Source organism: Eptatretus burgeri, chromosome 10 (assembly GCF_056783735.1).
Source record: "Eptatretus burgeri isolate ZD-2024b chromosome 10, Ebu_testis_v1, whole genome shotgun sequence".
In the NCBI taxonomy this organism is placed as follows: Eukaryota; Metazoa; Chordata; class Myxini; order Myxiniformes; family Myxinidae; genus Eptatretus; species Eptatretus burgeri.
The window spans coordinates 92,234,672-92,255,796 of NC_140970.1; the positions used below are offsets into that span (position 1 = coordinate 92,234,672).

At 43.2% G+C, this 21,125-nt stretch overlaps 1 protein-coding gene across 3 annotated transcripts in view; it reads right to left on the reverse strand.

The window, feature by feature from the left end:
* LOC147019123 (mucin-4-like) overlaps window positions 1–21,125 on the reverse strand; it is a 129,841-nt gene that overhangs the window by 108,623 nt on the left and 93 nt on the right. For all 3 annotated transcript variants that reach the window (XR_015062766.1, XM_085899993.1, XM_085899992.1), the window contains exons 1-6: window positions 21,063–21,125; window positions 20,720–20,830; window positions 13,702–13,821; window positions 5,621–5,734; window positions 5,348–5,461; window positions 3,182–3,301 (exon numbers count right to left, since the gene is read on the reverse strand). The exon at window positions 21,063–21,125 is cut by the window's right edge. Coding sequence is in view for 2 of the 3 variants with exons in the window: in XM_085899993.1 (XP_085756119.1) it covers window positions 3,182–3,301; window positions 5,348–5,461; window positions 5,621–5,734; window positions 13,702–13,821; window positions 20,720–20,830; window positions 21,063–21,125 (642 nt within the window). In the remaining variant the exon portion in view is untranslated. The remainder of the gene's footprint in view (window positions 1–3,181; window positions 3,302–5,347; window positions 5,462–5,620; window positions 5,735–13,701; window positions 13,822–20,719; window positions 20,831–21,062) is intronic.

The window sequence follows — 21,125 nt, forward strand, 5'->3', positions numbered from 1 at the left end:
TTTCATACAAAACCCGAAGGCCAACATTCCCCAATTTGTCATCCAGGAAATATTTCAATACATGTTTCACTGAATTTCCCTGGGCAACGCCAGGTACTTCAGCTTGTGGAATTATATATTTGAACACTGTATAACACAAATCTTCTTCAAAATACTTCCAAAAACCATTAAATATATTGATATACAGCATTAGAGGGTGTGGCATGTGAGAGAGTACAGCATTGCGGTGAAGAAAAAGGAGCTGCCCCATGGCTATGTACATACATGGTGATCAATAATGTCTCCATCTCATAAACTGCGACTCAATGTCTCTTATTGCAATGTATAAGGTGATGTATAAGATTACTTCAGCAGTGATAAACTTCTGGATTTTTCTTCACAATCTTTCACATGATGATTGCCAACTCTGATAGTTGACACCACTCCCATTTGCAAACCATCTCTGCATGTGCATGTACTGTATTTTCAAGTATTACCCTTCTATGAGCAAATCTACGTTAATTTCTTATCCATGACTGGAGAAACCCCACATTATGAGAAAACTCGTAGCAGGCAGTGGGATTTGATTTTCAATTCCCTATGTGAGGTATAAGCTGTCTGGTAGGACTATTTTTAGCACTGAATCGACACTGGTATTACATCATTACTCATGGTAGATAGTGTGCTGAGCAGCACATGTTGTTTTCTTTTTTGCTCCTCATTCCCCTTCAAAATGGCACGTATGAATGCAGTTGAAGGTGTCAAAACTTCTCATGGAGACTGATATATTTATGTTCACCGAAATGCCAGCAGATTGTTTGTTGCGTTCTCTGCCATGACAGCATATTCTGTTTATAATACAACCGTAATTTTTTCTATGAGAATACTCGGAGTGGCAGAATCTGGTACACCAAGCATGACGAGTATACTCGTTGACAGTCAATGTGTTAAAATCATTATTTTATTTAAATTGAAGTATGTACATACTTAAGCAGTGCATGGGGTATCATGTAAAATGAATGCTCTGGTTTCAGCAGTTGTTGTTTCATGTTGACTGCTTTTGTGGTTGTTTTTGGAACATGTGGTGAGTAAAATGCACAGGGTCAAACAAGGAGAAATTGCATTATCTCTGCAAGTAAACTGTGTATCAAGTTAATCACTATTTTGCATCTCCTCAGGATAATAAGGAAACATTCGTTGGTCAAAAAGCCTCATATTTTTGTCCAGTCAGAATAAGTCAGTCAAACTTATTGCGAAAGCAGATCAGCATTTATCGAAATCTTCTTTCAAAAAACACATAAATAAAAGGACTTCCTATCTCCTCTCTTACCGCTTCACATGTCATCACCAAACTTTGAAGCCACAATAAATTTCTGTCTCTGAAATTCAAATACAGATGTTCATGAACTTTCCCAAACTCTATGGTGCTATAAGATTGACATGCTGGTCCTTCGCCCCGAATCCATCCTTTGCACGGTTTCCTCCATGCACTCCTTTCATGCTGTGTCACAATTGTGGAGCTTGCATAAGCATGGCACACTTTGAGTGCAACTGCATACAGCGAATGCCGCACACGAGTGCCTTTGGTCTCCAGACCAAGGATGAAGGTCAACTCCCGGGGATTCCAAGGGTGGCCTTGACCAAGGCATCTGTGGTCATTGCAAATTATACCGCTCACACAACAGACCCCTAAAAGGGGCCTTGCCATGCCTGCATTACACCGTGGTGGCATCATGGTGCATCTGTGTCTGGTCTTCAGTCAATGCCTGGTGGTGTCCTGCCTTAAAGACAGACCTCACATGGTCAGGTTGGCACACCTTGCTGAGATTACATTCATAAAGGATAAACGGCCAACCAGTATGATAGCTCGTCGTCGGGCATGCGCCCAATGCTTGTGGAGTTTCCTCATTGCTGTGGGATTCCCCAAAAGCCTCAATCTCATTTTGTGAAACTTGGGGGTCACCATGACCTGATTTCTATTTCCATGGTGTCAAATCTAAAAGTCACTATGAACTCAGTTATTTTCTTTTTCTTCAGCACATTGCTAAAATCTGTAAATCTATATTCTTCCAACTGCTCAATATTTCCAAAATCTTCTCTTCCTTAAATCAAAGGTCTACTGAAACTCCTGTTTATACTCTCATAACGCCACACTTGGATTGCTGCAGCTTATGTTAACAGTCTTGTTTGCCTATATTCTCAAATCTTTACAAACATTCAGAATAAGATTACCAGGCTCATAGTTCAGGTTTGTAAACTTGATCACATCACTCCAATCCTCAAAACACTTCACAAACTCCCAGTACACCAATGTGTAGCTTTTAAAATTTTGTTGCTAATCTTGAAATTGCACCATAAATTGGTTCTTCCATACATTTCTGAGCTCATCACAACTTACACCCCTGCAAGAAAGCTACAGTCTACAAACAGGAATCTCTTAGTAGTTCTGAGGATGAAGAAATTTCACCATCGAGCATTCTTCAGATATGAATTTAAACTATGGAGCATTCTGCATTAAAAATTTGCACACAGTGTCATCAATTACAGTTCACAAATCTCTCATAAAATCTCATCTTTTAGAGCTGCATCTTCTTAATTTCCACTTTTCTTACCTTTCCCTTCTTTGTAAACTGCTTTGAGATTTTACTTCTCAATCAAGTAATACAAGAAAGAAATTTGATAAGACAATGAAAAGTGTGATGTAAGAAATTTGATTTACTGAAAATTTTAAAAGTTTCCATTTCCTGCACTGTTGTAAGCAAGTCGTTTGTAGACTATTTATGTATTCCACATATGTGCAGTGTAACGTTCCTCAAACAAATGGAATGTGTTGATGATTAAAATTTCCACACAATCATTTTCTGTTTTCAATATCGAGTAATAAGCAATAAATGGTGATCTGTGAGATTTACAAATAAATGGTGATAAATTCCAATCCATGTGATGCTTTTTTGGGTTTTTTTTTTTTTGCCAACGAGCCACAATAGTTTTCAATTGCAAAATAGTGAATGGGTATCCAAAGGAATGTGTTTGACTGTGGGAAGACCTTTCTTTTGCCTTTGAGCTCTATATGTTCCAAGAAAGACACATCCTGAAACTGTCCACAAAGATGAAAGGTGGTGTTGCATCATATTAGCAGGCTTTAGTGTTAATTACTCTGCAAGTGTACGACAATGCAGACAATGGGACAGAAGAATTGTACCATTGCAGGTGATTCCATCTCCATGGTAATCCTCCTTGCAGGTGCAAGTGTAGGAGCCATCAGTGTTGGCACAAGTAGCACGATGTGGATTGCAAGGGTGTGAAAGGCACTCGTCAATATCTGTGGCACATGGACGATAATATGTCAATTATAATGTGGAGAGAAATAATGAAACATTTCAGTAAAAAGGATAAAGTGAACATTACACAGTGAGAAAAAAAGGCACTGCTTTGTTTTTCTTTTTCTTTTCAGGAGCAAGGCTTAGGCAAGATAAAGGTAGAATTAGGGTTACGGTTAGACAGTGGGCCAAAAATGAAGGGAATGAACAAGAAAAATGGAGAGGTAGGAGTTGGAGGGAACACTTAAATGAACAAGTGGGTAAGGAAAGGAATAATGGGGGTCATAAAGATCATGGGTCAGAATTGACTCATGATCTTTATACAATAGCACATAAAATGTTCCTATCTCTTGTGACAGCAGTCAGAAGAACCAAAACTTAACATTTACAGGCAATTATACAATCAAAATGGTCACGTTTTTGGTTTATCTTTTGGAAGTAAAATAATGATACAGATAAAAAGGCAGATATTAATGCACACAGATCCATTGGAGAACAGGTCCCGAATTATACATACATACATAGGAGGGGAAAATGGGAAAAATGAAGTAAAAAGAGAGAAAGAAAAAAAAAGAACAAAAGGCGAGGCATAAATGTCGAGAGTAAGTAAGTGGTGGCAAGGAAAGAGAAGAAATTGATTACAAGCGATGAGAAGAGAAGTGGGGAGGTGATGGGGTTTGGAAGATGTTGTACAATGGAAAATATATATAGTGGGGGAGATAACAGCAATTTTTGAGAGGAATCGTGCAAATGATGATACAAGCATCAAATTTGGCACATTTGTTCTCTTGGGGATTCTAATCAAATCTGCCTGATTGGCCATTTGAAAATCCAAATTTTGAAAAATTTGAAAAAAAAAAAACTTCAAAAAGTCTACATCACGAATCAATGTTGGATGCTGGCTGAGATTGGTGAATGTTTCAGAAACATCATCAAAGACGTTCCAAGTCTGCCATGCAGTTTTCTTCGCTTTACCATGGAAGGCAGACACGACGTCACATCCAGTGAACGCATGGAAGTATGGGATCCCTCAAGCTTTCTCAGGCCCTATTGCAGAAACTACCTCATGGACTGGAATCCATCGCTCCTTGGCTCCTTGGCCAAAGGCAATCCACATGTTCTCAAGACCTAGTTCCTGCAAGGATGGCAGTACAGATATTGCTATGACAAGTACGTCTGTGTCATTAACCTTAATGATAATGGACTTGCTCCCATCCGTCGTTGCATCCCTGGCGTGTACAAGTATTCGAGTGTCAGCTTCTTCATGACAACATGGAGACACAGCATCCAGTGACTTCCTTGTGTTGCTAATGGCATCTTCTCCTTTTGTGACAATGACTGTGCTTGTCGTCTGTGCTTCACACATCTTTTCCGCAAGGAAGTGAAACAGCTCAGTCTTGTTGCTGTCATCTCGAAGAAAGCTTCTCCAGTTACTTGGGGTCTTACTGGTTCCTGTCACTCTTCTTCCGATCCCTTGCCCCCTTTTCGACCTTTCCTCGGACTTCAGACTTGACTTCTTGTACACATCAAACACTACGTCCACCCTCTCGTACCTGGCACCATAGGATTCCACCTTTGGGATGATGTCTTCTTTAGCATAGTCATCAAATATCTTTGAAGTGTGTGGAGGTAGGGCATTGATAAGTGCTGAGCCATCAATGATGACTGCATCTCCCCTTGGTTCTCTGTCTGGGATGTTCACTTGCACTTCAAGAATTTCAGCCAGCTGTGACTTCAAATTTTTTTGCATATTTTTTTTTTTCAAATTTTTCAAAATTTGGATTTTCAAATGGCCAATTGGGCAGATTTGATCAGAAAGCCCTACACAACAGAAATGCCAAATTTGATGCTTGTATCATAATTTGCACGATTTTTCTACTATCTACTACAAGAATAGGAAATTATCAGGATTAGTATTGGGGGGGGGGGGGTGGAGAGTCTAACAAAACTTCAGCAATTTTGTGTCCACAAAATATATATGTGCCGTGAGTTAATATTAAAGTTCAACGTTTAGTGCAAAAGCCTCTTTATAAATGTGACAAACTCACCATGAATACAATTGTTTCCAGTCCATCCTTTTGGACAAATGCAAGTGAATGTGTTTGCACCATCTACGCAAGTTCCACCATGGTGACAAGAGTGTGGTTCACAGTCATCTTTGTCTGTAGAATGGGGAGGAGAAATCGTAAGTTACAAGTTGCTAGTAAAATCACCATTAAAAACATACTTTCACATAATTCCACACAAGAGTGGGTATTATATGTTAATTTACAGGCTATTTGTGTTAAATAAATAATGTGTAAGGAAACAATGGTACTCACTTATGCTGCAGTATCTCCCGGAAAATCCAACAGAGCATTCACATTCAAAGGTCTTGATCTTGTCAATGCACAAGCCACCGTTCAGGCAGTTAATATTTACACAATCATCACTGTCTGAAATGGCAAATAATGCAGAAATCATCAACATGGGTAAACAACTCAATCAGTTATACAGTAGGTACTACTCAACCAGATTAATGGCCATTTCAAGGGACTCGTTTATATGAACTGCCTGCAATACATCAAGATAATAGTTTATCAAGTTGGGAATTGGAAACGAATCAGACAGTACAAATCTTAAAAGGCAAATGTGATGACTGAGCTCTCCAATCAGCACAAGCATGGGTGTTTATAAAAATCAATCTCAATTCCTGTATTTTAAGTAATGGAAACATATACTCATACAAAAGCTATCATAAAGAATAATAAAGATGAACAAGCAAATAAATATGATGTATGGTGACAGCAGTCATTGTTAGGATTGCCAATTGGTTTGAGATTCATTCCTGAAGCTAGCCTGCTGGTTGCATCATTATGAAGAGTGGCTGTGCTACTGATGAAGTGCCCATGCACTTTAGGACAGGAGTTTGGCCAGGGTATTGAAGATAACTCAATGACTCGACATCGAAGGACACCATGGTATATTTAACCTCCACCAGCTAATAGTCGTGGATGGGACACCGAGCTTAACGTCATTCTGAGGGATGGCGGTCATTGATACAATGCTTTGTGAACAATGTACCAATCCTGATATGGCTCCCTGCATGTGAAGTGAAGCATCGATCTGACAGTTCATAACACTCGGGTCAACAATCAAACACAAACGATGTGATGAATTAAAGGATGTAATGCACGATCACGTGTCGCGCAGTCAGATAAAACCGTGATGCCTCGCGGTCGGTGGGATTGTCCCTGGGGCATTGTCATTTACGGCGGTGGCTCACTTGGTGCTCGTTGAATGGTGAGAATTGAGAGTATACCGGACTCCGTGATTATGCTGGCTAATTGCTGATTTATTTTGCGGTGATCGACGGCACATTTATTCCTTGCTGCACATGTATTCCTTTATGTGTCTGTAGAATCGGCTTCAATCAAGTGAAATAAAGGCTTATACTCCGAAGGATTTTCCCTCGCATTCACTTCAATTTATTTCACTTGATCCCTTCGGCTGCCTCAACCGACTATGGACAAGATCGACAAGCCGGAGAGGTTCGATGCGGACCCCAACGCTACTGACTCGAAAATGAAGTGGTCCCATTGGTTCCGTTCCTTCTCACACTATCTGACCATCATTGAAGAGGGAGCCGACAAACTGGCCGCACTTGTAAACCATGTCTCGCCCAGCGTATTCAGGCTCTTCTCGGAGTGTGACACCTACGATGCAGCGATCGACGTGCTGCGGGCGCTCTACGTGAAGCGCAAGAACGAGGTATACATACGACATCTTCTCAACACACGCAGGCAAGAAGCCAGTGAGACAATCGATCAGTTCCTGCAAGCTCTGAGGCAGTTGGGCAAAGACTGCAGTTTCCGGGCTGTAACCGCTGAGGAACATCGAGATGAAGCGACCCGGGAGGCGTTCATCCAGGGGCCGGGTCAGCCCCCATTCGGCAACGCTTACTGGAAAAAGCAGAACCCACTCTTGAAATGGTAGCTGACCAGGCCCGAGCTATGGATACGGCTCAGCAGCAATCTGAGTCATATGGGACACCGGTGTTGCTCATAAATGCTGCTACGGTGGAAACTCAAAGAACCCCCCGGGACACCTCCGACACTGAGGATGGAGATAAACCCGAGGAATCGGATACCCAGACCTCGTCAAACTCCTCAGCAACTACTTCGGTTGGTAAATGTTTCTTTTGTGGGTATAAAAGACACCCCCGTAACAAATGCCCTGCCAGGGATGCCACATGCATGAACTGTGACAAGAAAGGGCATTATGCCAGGGTATGCAAATCTACTCTTAGAAGAAATAAACCCACTTCTGCGGCTCTCTACTCACAAAAGAAAGTAACAGCAGCTTCACCGGGGAATCTATCCAAAGTTATCATCAACGTACGAATTAACGGGCATATGGCTGAGGCTCTGATTGATACCGGAAGCTCTGAAAGTTTCGTCAACAGCTCAGTAGCGAAGGGCAGGAAATGGAAGATCCACCCGACAGACAATACGGTATGCATGGCCTCCAAATCACTACAGTCCAGCGTACGAGGGTACTGCAACGTTGAGTTGGACATAAAAGGCTACACGCATCGGGATGTAAGGGTACTGGTGCTTCGTTATTTATGCGCAGATGTAATTCTGGGTCATAATATCCTCAAGCAGCACACGAGCGTCGAAATACCCTTTGGAGGAAGCAAACCTCGTCTAATTCTAAATGCTCTGACCACCGCAGAGGTATCGTACCCCCTGCTGTTTGCTAACTTGTCGCCGGACTGTAAACCGATAGCGATCAAATCGCGACGATACACTGCCTCCGATATGAACTTCATCACTTCTGAGACCAAGCGATTACTGGAAGAAGGTATTATAGAACCGAGCGATTCGCCATAGCGCGCGCAAGTGTTGGTGACCACCAACCAGAACCACAAGAAACGAATGGTTGTCGATTACTCGCAAACGGTCAATCGCTTCACCCATCTCGATGCCTACCCTTTGCCGCGCATAGACGAGATGGTCGAACACGTGGCCAACTACAAAATATTCAGCACCATCGATTTGCGAAGCACCTATCATCAAATTCCCATTCGAGAGGAAGACAAACCTTACTCCGCGTTCGAGGCAGGTAGACACCTCTATCAATTTAGGAGGATTCCGTTCGGTGTCACTAATGGAGTAGCTTGCTTCCAACGAGTTATGGACGACATCATCTCGGATGAAAACCTCAAAGACACTTTTGTTTACGAGGACAATGTCACGGTGTGCGGTAAGGATCGGGGGGAACATGATATGAATCTGGACAGATTCTTGAGCATTGATAGAAAATATAATCTGACTCTCAACTACGACAAATGCGTATTCTCGGCAAAGTCAATTGATCTTCTTGGCTACACAATAGCCGACGGCACGATTAAGCCCGATCCTGAACGATTGCGCCCAATCCGTGAGCTACCCCCACCTTATGACCTGCAGACATTGCGTCGAGTGATTGGAATGTTCGCTTACTACGCTAGATGGATTCCCCAATACTCCGAAAAAATACATCCCCTGGTGCATTGCAAAAACTTCCCACCAGATGCCGCTGTTGTAAAAGCTTTCCACAGCCTCAAAGATGATATCAGTAATTCCGTGGTATTATCGATCGACAGCACGGTGCTGTTCGTGGTAGAAACGGACGCTTCCGATCACCGCGACGCTCAATCAGTCTGGACGACCTGTCACGTTCTTCTCAAGAACTCTCTCAGGAAGCGAGCAGAGACACTCGGTGATAGAGAAGGAAGCGTACGCTATTGTCGAAGCCCTACATAAATGGAGACATTATTTACTGGGCAACCACTTCACACTCGTCACGGACCAGCGATCCGTTGCCTTCATGTTTGATGGGAAAAATAAAGGGAAAATTAAGAACGAGAAAATAATGAGATGGCGGATAGATCTATCCTGTTATAGTTACGACATTGTTTATCGGCCCGGGAGGGAAAACCCTGCTGCAGACACCTTCTCTCGGGTCTACTGTTCGGCGACAATCGGTCGGGCTTTGCAAGACCTTCATGTGTCTCTGTGCCACCCAGGGGTAAGCAGAATGGCACATTTCGTGCGCAGATGAAACCTTCCCTATTCTATCGAAGATATTAAACAAGTGAGTGCTTCTTGCCCTGTTTGTGCTGAACTAAAACCCAGATTCTATGGCGCCGCTTCTGGCAGGTTGATCAAGGCCACTTCACCCTTCGAGAGACTAAATATCGACTTCAAAGGGCCCTTGCCGACTGAGACAGACAACAGATACATACTCACGGTTGTTGATGAATACTCGAGGTTCCCATTCGCATTCCCATGCTCGGATATGACCTCGGGCACTGTCGTGAAATGTCTCTCTGACCTCTTTGCCATGTTTGGGAAACCGTCGTACATACATTCAGACAGAGGGCCGTGTTTCATGTCGGCCGTGCTCAAACAGTTCCTATATGAACACGGCATAGCAACTAGTCGAACGACGAGTTACAACCCACAGGGTAATGGGCAGGTGGAATGGTATAATGGAGTCATTTGGAAAGCCGTAACCCTGGCCCTGAAATATAGAGGACTGGGGCCCGAGCGGTGGGAGGTTACCCTTCTCGACGCCCTGAATTCCATACGCTCTTTGCTCTGTACGTCCATCAATGCTCCTCCGCACGAACGAATGTTTACTCACCAACGACGTTATACTGACGGCCAATCGGTGCCCAACTGGCTAACCTATCCCGGAACAGTGTTCATGAAGCGCCCGGTACGACAAAGCAAGTATGAACCAATGGTGGAGAAGGTCGAACTCATCGATGCTAATCCTGAGTATGCTCATGTTAGACTTCCTGATGGCAGGGAGACCACTGTGTCGGTTCGCCCTCTGGCTCCCGCAGGTACTCCTCCTGCAGGTACTCCTCCATCTGGTACTCCTCCCTCTGACATTCCCTCCCCAGGTGTTTCCCCCCCAGGAACTCCACCCGAGAATGGTGGTGACGGAGCGACCGCATTCCAACCGAGAGCGATCGAGGAGTCATCCCCGGCACGAGTCGAGGCTTCCCAAGAGGATCGGAAGCCTCCCTCAAGTGAAACCACCATTTACTCCCAGAGAGGTCGACGGATAAAGCCCCCTCGCCGACTCGATCTGTAAAGGGGATTATCGGCATCCCTCAATGGCACCTTACCATGCTCCCATAACTCAAAATAATCCTCACTGCTTGAAATGTATGCTTCTGTAGTTTAAATAGTTCACACTGCTTGAAATGTATACTCCTATAGCGTTGACGTAATCATGGTGCGTTAGTTGAGCCTCTAGTTACATTTTAAAGATGGGGAGAATGTGTTGAATTAAAGGATGTGACGCGCGATCACGTGTCGGGCAGTCAGATAAAACCGTGATGCCGCGCGGTCGGTGGGATTGTCCCTGGGGCATTGTCATTTATGGCGGTGGTTCACTTGGTGCTCGTTGAATGGTAAGAATTGAGAGTATACCGGACTCCGTGCTTATGCTGGCTAATTGCTGATTTATTTTGCGGTGATCGACTGCACATGTATTCCTTGCTGCACATGTATTCCTTTATGTGTCTGTAGAATCGGCTTCAATCAAGTGAAATAAAGCCTTATACTCCGAAGGTTTTTCCCTCGCATTCACTTCAAACGAGATGATTCAGAGGTGAGTACATCACCTCTGAACCATCTCCATCATCTGGCAGAAACAGCAGTTAAAATGACATCTGCAACAACAAAAATCCTCAAAAATACCACAGTTGAAGCAATAAAACATCATATTCATAATCAGCTTAGAAACAAGGATAACAAGTAAAAAAAGACATAAAATGTCACAGCCCTCGTTGTTTTCGTAATTTTGCTGTGCAGAGTTAAAGGGAGAGCCCATATTTCTGAACACCTAAAATGGCCGGCAGTCTACCAGTCAGCCATCTTTGATCAGATCGCAAAATAAAGAGAGGTGCATATGTATGCCGTCATGCACTGTGCTTGTGCCAAGTTTGAACAAAATCGGACAATGCAAGTCTGAGAAATGGTTGGGGACACATTTAAGTAACAAAATGGCCACCAGTCGGCCATATTGGATCTGATCTCAAAAAAGTGACATGTGTACATAAGTCATCATTCATTATCTGTGTGCCAAGTTTGATCAAGATCGGTAAACGCATGTCGGAGAAATGGTGGAGGAGGTGTTCGACTCAGGGCTTTTTTTTAAACTAAAATGGCCACCAGTCGGCCATCTTTGATTGCATCACGACACAAAATGGTGTGCATATGTTGACCGTCATGTGTTGTCTTTTTGCCATGTACGTATAAAATTGGTCCATACATGTCTGAGATATGGTTGTGGATGCAAGCACGCACACACACAAAAATTGAGACCAAATCCATGAACCTCCATTTCGGACTTAGTCGAACGGGGGTGAATAAAGGCATGGAGAGAAAAAGAGGAAGAAAATACAGGAGTGAAACTCAGTCTGTCAGATGAAAATGAATCTGTAAGTCTCGTTGTGAGGACCAGAGGATTCGTTTAAAGAGCAACATGATGGTGAACTCCTTGTTTCACAACAGCCATAGGAAACCAGTCAGCCCCAGATGCCAGTTCACACGGATTGACTCGAAAATGCTCTGGGATAGATACTAAACCCAAAATATATAAATGCCCCCAAATTGCCCTTTACCAAATATGGAACCAAATAAATACACGACCGATTAAAAGTTTTCGAACACCACCATTTTTCCAGTTTTTACTGAAATTTAAGCAGTTCAAGTCCAGTGAATAACGTAAAATGGAACAAAGCTAAGCGGTAAACTGCCAGAGGTTAAAAAAAAAACTTTAGGTAACAAAAAACTGAAAAATAATGTAAATTTCAGAGTTGTTAAAAAAGGCCCTTTGCAGGGAACAAGTAATGGGTTAGCAACTGCAGCTGTTCTGCAGCAATGGAAGTAAATTAAGCCTTGAAAGTTGATGCAAACAATTCCTGCAGGTGTCCCAATTTTTGTTGATTAGTTGCAAACCCTCTGTCTGTATAAAAGCAGTGTTGGAACAGACTGTATTGTTACACCCTCTAAAGATTTACTTGGACAATATTACACTGCAGGAAGTAGTATATTGCTATCATAATGGCAAAAAAGGACAACTAACAAAGGAGACAGACAGATCATTATAACCCTTCAAAGTGTAGGTCTTTCCTTTTTGAGAAATTGCAATGAAGCCAAGGTGTCAGTGAGTACAGTTTCCTACACTATCAAAAGGCACTTGGAAACTGGAGGAAACTCTGACAGGAAGGGGTCTGGCAGACCAATGCCACAACACAATCAGAAGACAAGTTTCTGAGAGTCAACAGCTTGCGTGATAGGCGGCTCACAGGACAGCAGCTTCAAGCACAGCTGAACACTGGTCGAAGGAAGAAAGTCTCAGTTTCAACTGTGAAGAGAAGACTTCGAGTTGCAGGTTTGATAGGTCGAGTGGCAGTAAGAAAGCCATTGTTAAGATGGCGAAATAAGAAAAGGAGGCTTGTCTGGGCCATGAAGCACCGCCAGTGGACGACTGAAAATTGGAAAAAGGTCTTATGGACCAATGAATGAAAATTTGAAATCTTCGGTTTATCACGCAGGGTTTTTGTATGCTGTTGAGTAGGCGAAAGGATGGTTCCTCAGTGTGTGACACCAACTGTCAAACATGGAGGGGGAAGCGTGATGGTCTGAGGCTCTTTTCCTGGATCCAGAGTCGGCGACTTGCACAGTGACTGGCACCCTGAACCAAAAGGGCAACCACAGCATTTTGCAGTGCCATGCAATACGCTCTGGTCAACACCTTGTTGGTCAGGGGTTCATCCTCCAGCAAGATAACGACCCAAAACATACCTCCAGGCTATGTCAGAACTACCTAAGAAGAAAAGAACAAGACGGTAGACTTCAAATCATGGAATGTCCAGCACAGTCTCCAGACTTCAACCTCATTTTGCTGGTTTGGGATGAACTGGACAGAAGGGTGAAAGCAAAGCAACCTGCAGGTGCAACACATTTGTAGGAACATCTGCAAAAGTGTTGGCAAGAACTTTCCGAACAATATTTGATTTCCTTTGTGGAAAGAATCCCACGAGTATGTTCAGATGTTATATCTGCAAAAGGTGGCGACTTTGATGAGTCAAAAATTGATTAAATTTTGTTCAACAAAACAAGTCCATGATTTCTTTTTTATCTGCAATTGTTTATTTGTTCTATCCTTCAATTTCAGAGTACATTGAAATATTAAACTGCTTAAATTTCAGGAAAACCTGGAAAAATGGGGGTGTTCGAAAACTTTTAATCGGTAGTGTAAATATGAAGAATGACAGATTATTCAAAGCAGAATGAAAGTGAATGTGCCGGCAACTGAAACTACACAATGTTAAACGATCCTGTTTACTTACTCTGAATGCAATGGATTCCATCCAAGTCTTCCCAGCCTCTATCACAGATACATTGGTAACTGTTGACCATGTTCTCACAGGTTCCATTGTGACACAAAACCGCTTTACAGTTGTCAATCTCTGAAAAAAAATAAAGTTTTTGAATGAATGACGAAGAAACGTTTTTAAAAAGTGATATGTTCAAATTCAATAGAGTTAATGTTTCTGTTTATCATGTTGTTTTTATCATTATTAATTACAGTCTGACAAAACAAGAAATGGCACATTAAATTACATGAAGAATCTCATGAAAGCCAAAGAGCCACAAAACTCAGCAAGAAAACACCAGACTTGATGATGTTGTAGGTTAAATACTCGGTGGTGTATAATGGTTAGAGACTCGTTGGTGTAATGGTTAGAGACTTGGTGTTGTAATGGTGATAGTTTGAGTGTTTTCATAACTCCCAAAGCTGATAAAGATGCCAGAATAGATCGCTCAAGTATAAATCAGGAGATCATTAAAATGCCAAATCGTACTTCTTGTTTGCTATTTTTCACCAGCCGAGGACAATACAGGCTGAAGCTATTACAATTATTCGATTTTCTCACGTGATGAAGCAACATGGTCTCTGGGCATTAGGCTTTGTTTAATTCACAATTTAAGCTCTGAGGGGGTGTGCGTCATCCAAGTAATATGCGCTATATCAAATGGTCATGTAACATATGGAAAAGTTTCAATTGGCAACCTTTGATGCAGCCCCGCTTTGATCAGACACGTGGCCCATTACGTCCTCTTTATTCAGTTGAATTCAGAATAGGATTAAAAAAAAATAAAATTCAAAACAAGTGGAAGACAAACCAAGAAAGATGCTGTACGTAGTACGATGCTTGCAAAATCCAAAAAACAAATTTGAACTTAAAAATAATTAGTGGATCAATTAAAAAAAAAAATCACAATGCCGAGGCTCTTATGACAGCTAACACACAGAACATAAGACACAGCTGTCTTATGACAGCTAACACACAGGAGACAAGGGGAGCAGGAGACGTGAGGGGTGGGAGAGTGAGGAAAAAAAGAGAGTGGAGACCAAAGATATGAGGAGATCTGTGGAAGGGAGAGGGATGGGCTAGGGTACAAAGGTTAAACAACACGGACACTACAGGGACAATCAGGAAAAAAGGGGAATTTGAAGGAGGTGGGTTTGGGGTGGATTAACGGGGGCAGAAAAGATAGTGGTTTTGGATGAGGGAAGATAAGAGATGGTGGTGAACAGTTGTTTTGAAAACCTGGTGGGAGGAGTGGGATTGAAGAGAGTGTGGGAGTTTGTTCCAAAGGTGGGAAAAGGGAATGAAACTGAAGGTGAGCAGTGATTCTTGATTTTTGTAGTTTTACCATAAGGGTATTGCTGGCGGACCTTAAGTTCCCGACAGAAATATTGGGCGGTGGGGGGGGGAGGGGAGGGGGAATATCGCAGACAAAGCAGGAGCGGCGAGGCCAGAGAGGAGACAGTGGAAGACAGAAAGACCACTGACCTGCCCGCGGTGAGAGAGTGAGAGACCCAAAGACTCAGCCTCATCGCAGGAGATATCAATGATCCGAAATGCCTTGGTTTCCACAGCGTGTAGCCAGGAAAGGTGAGAGGAGGGAGCACCAGCCGAGAGGGGAGAGCAGTACTCCATCAGGCTATGGATGAAAGCTCTGTACATGGTCAGGAGCTCAGATGCGCCTTGGAAGCACTTTGCATGATGGAGGATGCCCAGGCGGCGACTGGCTTTGGAGGCCAGCTTGGAAAGGTCATGGCAGATAGTGAGAACCAGAAGCTTGAATGAAAGGATTTCTTCAAGACAATTGTTGAGAAAGTAAATGGAGGTGGGGGGGGGGGAGAAAGGGGGGTTCCAGATGGTCCCTTTGGAGAGACATATTGAGAGTGTGAGATTTGTCAGGATTGAAGGACATGTTCCAAGTGTTGGACAAGCTTGTGATATTATCCAGATCTGCAGAGAGGAAGAGGCTGCTACTTGTCGATCTGAGGGATGACAGATGGGAGGGCAGAGGATGGAGTCATCAGCAAAGAGATGAAGAGGATTTTCCACAGAGTCAGAGAGATGAAAATCAGAAAAAGCACAGGCACAGAACACTGCTTTGAGGAACTCCAGCCTCGACAGGAAGAGGGAATGACAGAATTCGATTTAGGGCCACACATTGGCAACAACAGGAGAGGAAGTCTGTGAGCCATGAGTGGAGATTGCCTTGGAAACCATAGGAAGAGAGTTTGATGAGCAGGACAAGGTGCCAGACCATATTGGAAGCATGCGATATATCTATGGATATGACTGATCTCATGTCTGGCATTGAGGACCTCCATCCATTGTTGGGAGAGCAGAAGCAGCATATCCACGGTAGAGTGACCTGGTCTGAAACCAAATTGATGATCAGAAATCAAGCCATTGGAGAGGAGGAAGGATTTCATGTCTGAAGTGATGATGGACTCCATAACCTTGCTGATGATTGGGAGAAGGCTGATTGGTCTGTAGTTGCAGGGATCTGTTTTTGCAACTTTTTTATGCAGAGTGGTCATGTTTTCTGATTTCCAAGCAGATGGCAGATGACCTTGAACAAATGAGAGGGTGAACAGAACAGAGAGATGGTGAGCAAGCACAGCAGAGCAGGTTGTTAGGACACGTGGGCTGATGCCGTCTAAACAGGTTGCATAATTAAGTCGAGGTTTGACAGCAAATTCTCCACCTTGTCGGGAGAATAAGGACACAGAGACCAGGATCAGCTGGGTGTGACTGGGTAAAGTGGGAACAGAAAGTGATGAGTTTGGGACACAAAATTTAGAAGCCAACATGGAGTTTAGGCATTCAGCCTTTTCATGCACAGTGTCAGCTGTGTGGCCATTTGAGGTAAGGGAGGGGATGGAGGGGGAACATACACCAGAAACAGACTTGACTCGACACCAGCAGGATTTGGAGGGAGACAGGTTTGAGAGTTCATATTTGAGATGCGAAAGATGTTGTTTCCTGACTCAACTGAGGGGAGACACAAACTTGTTCTGAGCTTTCTGGAAGGAACTGAGATTGCCTTCAGTTGGATTTGCCTTCCATGAAGCAAGCGCAAGTTGTTTCAGGACAACTGCCTCACCACAACCTTGAGTGGGCGGGGAACGGTGGGAGGAAGGGTATGATAACTGAAGATGAGATGGATAAATCTGTGTATTGGAGAGCAAATTTCTTTGACACAATTTCCAGGATGAGTTGATGTCAGAGAAAGTAGAGATGGGAGACCAGTCGGGAAGTTTGATGGCTGCTTGAAGTCCCTGTCAGCCGGCCTGAGTGAAATGCCAGACTCGACGGCACTGAGGTGCTTTTCAAATAACAGCCAGAGAGACATCTACTTTAACGAGCATGTGGTCACCTGAACCAATTAGATCAGAGGAAGAACAGCAGATATTTTCAGGGAAATTGGTGAAAATGAGATCCAGAAGAGATGGCATACCGTTGGATGAGATCCAGGTCAGGAAGTTGACAGAATGTGTCAGCCCCAATGAGTCACAGAAATCTTTGCTGAAGTGCCATGGCAGGTGAGGGAGGAACGCACACCCAGCCAAGTGGCATGATGACAACTGAAGTCACCACTTATGAGGAAGAGAGAGCTGTGATGAGAGGATAGAAGTTGGTCCACGTTTTCGGCAAACGAGGCATTAATGGAGTCATCACTGTTTTCTGGATGGTTTTACACACATATTAACATGAGATTGGAATGGAGGGGAAAACATAGCCAGAGGTATTCCTTTGGGTGTGGGGGAGTGATGGCAGTGCATGAAGAGTGAGGAATAGTCTTTGATGAAGAGAGCAACTCCACCGCCAGGACGAGGCTCAGGTAAATCATTCCGTTGGAGGGAGTAACCAGGGAGGGATTTTCGGGAGTCAGACACAGATTGAAGGAGGTAAATTTCTGTAAAGGAGATCATGTCGGGTTTGTCAGTGGCAATCTGTATGGAAAGATCTGTCAGGTTTGCATGAAGGCTTCGGATGTTTGAGGTGCACACTGTTGGAGGGAGGGGTGGAAGCTTTGGGTGCATGAGAGAGGAGTGGAAGGGGAGGGTCGGACGAAGGAGGAGGGGGTAGGGGTAGGGAGAGATGTTGACAGAGTGTGGGGGATTGCAGAAGAGCTGGGGGAGAGGGCCGGCTGAGGAGTAGAAAAGGCTCGGTGGTGATGGGATGAGTCACAGTGGGGAGTAATACGAGAGGGTGCAGTGGGAAGTGTGAGATTTTAGGGGGTGGAGGGATGAGATGGAAGAGTGATGGTAGGGGAAGGAGGCAGCTTTGTGGATGTGAGGGGGGGGGGCTTGTAAAATGGGGAGGGAGAGGAGAGATTGGAGGGAGAAGGGTGAGTGGGGAAAGTTGAGGGAGAATGGTGAGAGGAGTTTTTGAGAAAGGTGAGAAGGAAGCTTGGAGGGGGGAGATTGTGAAGGTTGCTTTGAGAGGGAGGGGTGAGAGAGAAGCTTTGAGAGGGAGGGGAGATAATGAAAACAGGCACGTCCAAGGGGCAGGAAGGCGATGGGAGAGGGGAGCGATGAGACTTAGTAGTTGTATGGTGAAGAAGGCAGCGGGCAGGGGGAGGTACAAGATTTGAGGGGTTGGGAAGAGGCTGAGAGGAAAGTAAGAGCATGTTTGAGATGTTGAGCAGTGTACTGGTTGAGAGAGTGAGATACATCTTCGGTTAGTATGGAGCCCACAGATGTTAGAATGTCACACAGCTTGGGACACCAGAGGAGGAGCTGATACCAAAGGAGAAGACAGTGAAGAGGTGCTAAGAGTGGAGGTAGGAGGAGGAGCAAGATGGGAGAGGTAAGGAGAGGGTATAAGAGGTGAGGAGTTAGGAAGAGGTATATTTCAGGAGGTGAGGTTAATTGGCACTGAAGTTGGAAAAAAATTAAAAGGACGATTGATGGAACACAAACATGCATTGCAAACTGGAGTTTAAATTGTTTTTTTAAGTCAGAGATGCGATTCAAGACATTATGTGAGGGATGCAATGAAGGAGGACAAAGAGAATGGAGAAAAGCAATGTGGTAATAGTGGGACTTTTTTGACACAGGATGAAAAAAAGGTCGAATTGAAAACAGTCTTTTGAAGAAGAGAATGAAACTCCTCAGAAGAAAACTTTTGAAGAAGAAAACTCCTCAACAACTCAAACAAGCTCTTTCTTTCATCTCATCACTCCTCCCTCTCTTCCCAACCCATCCCACCAAATGACCAAATATGCAAATCATTTTCAAATTTCAAGTCAATCAGATGTAAATTCACAATTTTAGAAATTCAGCCTCTGTTGACCTTTTGGCCTGTTGACCTAAAAATAAATGGTGGTTGAATTCAGTGACCTGACATGCAAATCCTCCTCAATTTTTTTGTCAATCGAATGAAAATTAAGGATTTTATAAATTTGAAAAAGTTCACCTTTGGCCTGTGATGACCTTTTGACCTTTTTGACCTGAAAAATAAATAGGATTCTATTGAACCACCAACTCCACCATTTGGTGGTTTCATGAAGATTGATTTAAAATTGTGACATGTCGGCGATGAAAGGTGAGCAGATAGATAAACAAACAAAAGCGATCAACATACTTGTCAAAAAAAAAAAATTGGGGGCCAAGTAACAAACAAACAGACAGACAGACACAGAATAACGCACAAGACCAACCAATATACTTGAAATATCTTTGATTTATGCAAGTCATAAAATAGGTTCTGCATTGGAGTCATCAGAAGGAAACTGAACAAGCAAAGAGCGAAGATGAAGTTATGAGGAGGAATCTGGATAGGACATGGGTTTGAACTACTACTCCTCTATCTTCAAAACAATCCAAGTGCAGCCAAGTGGGCCTTATTCAAAAAAACAAAAACAAAACCCGGATTCAAAAAAATTAAATAATTCTGGCGAACAGACCATGCGTCCAATCAGGTTGAAATTTAAAACATATATTCCCCATCACTACTTTATCATATTATTTAAGTTTCATGTCAATTGATGGAGTGTTTCAAGAGAGAGAATTAAAAATATATATTTTTCCAATCCAATATTGCTGCCAAACCATGTAACCTATCAATTATTCCTGAACACCCTGGTATCCAAAAGGCTTGCAGAACAGATGAGTGAAGTGTTCCCTCGATCCGTCCAGCCGTTGTGGAGAAAAATATTTTTCGAGGTTTTAGGGTGAATCCAATTTGGCAACCAAGTAATGTGACCTATGATGTCATTGGTGGGGAACGTTTTGTTCCTCATGGATAGGCAGTCATACCTGTAAAGTTTCACCTTGTTCTGTTCAACTTTCGGCAAAGATTTTTGAAGGTTTAAAAAGAAAAAAGAAATGGCTGCTGAACTACATGACCAATGATGTCATCAATTTTCTTTTTTTCTGTGGACCAATTTATCCCTGGATAACCTTTAAAAAATGTCATACTGATGGGATGTGGTGCTCAACGTATACAATTATGACATCGTTCCAAAGGTACCAATGACATCATCAAAATAAAAAAAAATCACACTTATTCCCCATGGAACAGCAGCCAAATTTCAATCGAGAGTGAAAAATTTGTGTCAATCCGACAAGCAATTACAGAGAAAAGGGAATAACAAAATGCAGACATGTGCGTTCTACGTACGTACGCGACCGATTGCTCAACCCCACTTTTTGCTTCACGAGTGCCGGCCAATAACTTGCACGTAATCCACATTCAAGATACAAAATCAACTTAAGGTTAAAGTAGACGTAAATATATCACTGCTACATTTTATAACCTTGTGAAACTGTGCAAAATGCACGCACGCACGCGCACGCACGCACGCACGCACGCACGCACGCACACACACACACACACACACACACACACACACACACACACACACACACACACACACACACACACCTCTCCTGTTCTTTTGTGAATTGTTGAGGCTAATTATGATAATCTGTCAAGGATGCTCTAAAATTTAAATGTAACTAGTGCAGGGTAGAAGAATGGTAAAACTTACTTTCATCACATAATATGCCAGTGTAACCATCAGAGCAGGAACACTTAAACGACGCTGGGGTATTTGTGCAGATGCCATGTAAACAGGGGTTCGATAAGCACTCATCTATATCTGCAAAAAAGTGAGCAAAAAACTGTTGGTAAACGCACAGTAGAAGAGAATCATACATAACTGCAAGGCTGAGGCCCACACAAATACACCTGCACGAACATGATATATGCCAACAAGTCATCCATGCAACTGCCACAAGCAGCATTGCTTTTTTGTGGAGTCATTGCAAGTTAATTGAAAAGATAGCTCACAGGTAAGCTTCAAGGTTTGCTTATAATGTATAATCTCATACCTTCATTGCAAGTCTTTCCCCTCCATCCAAGCAAACAGTCGCAATGGTAATCATTGACTGCAT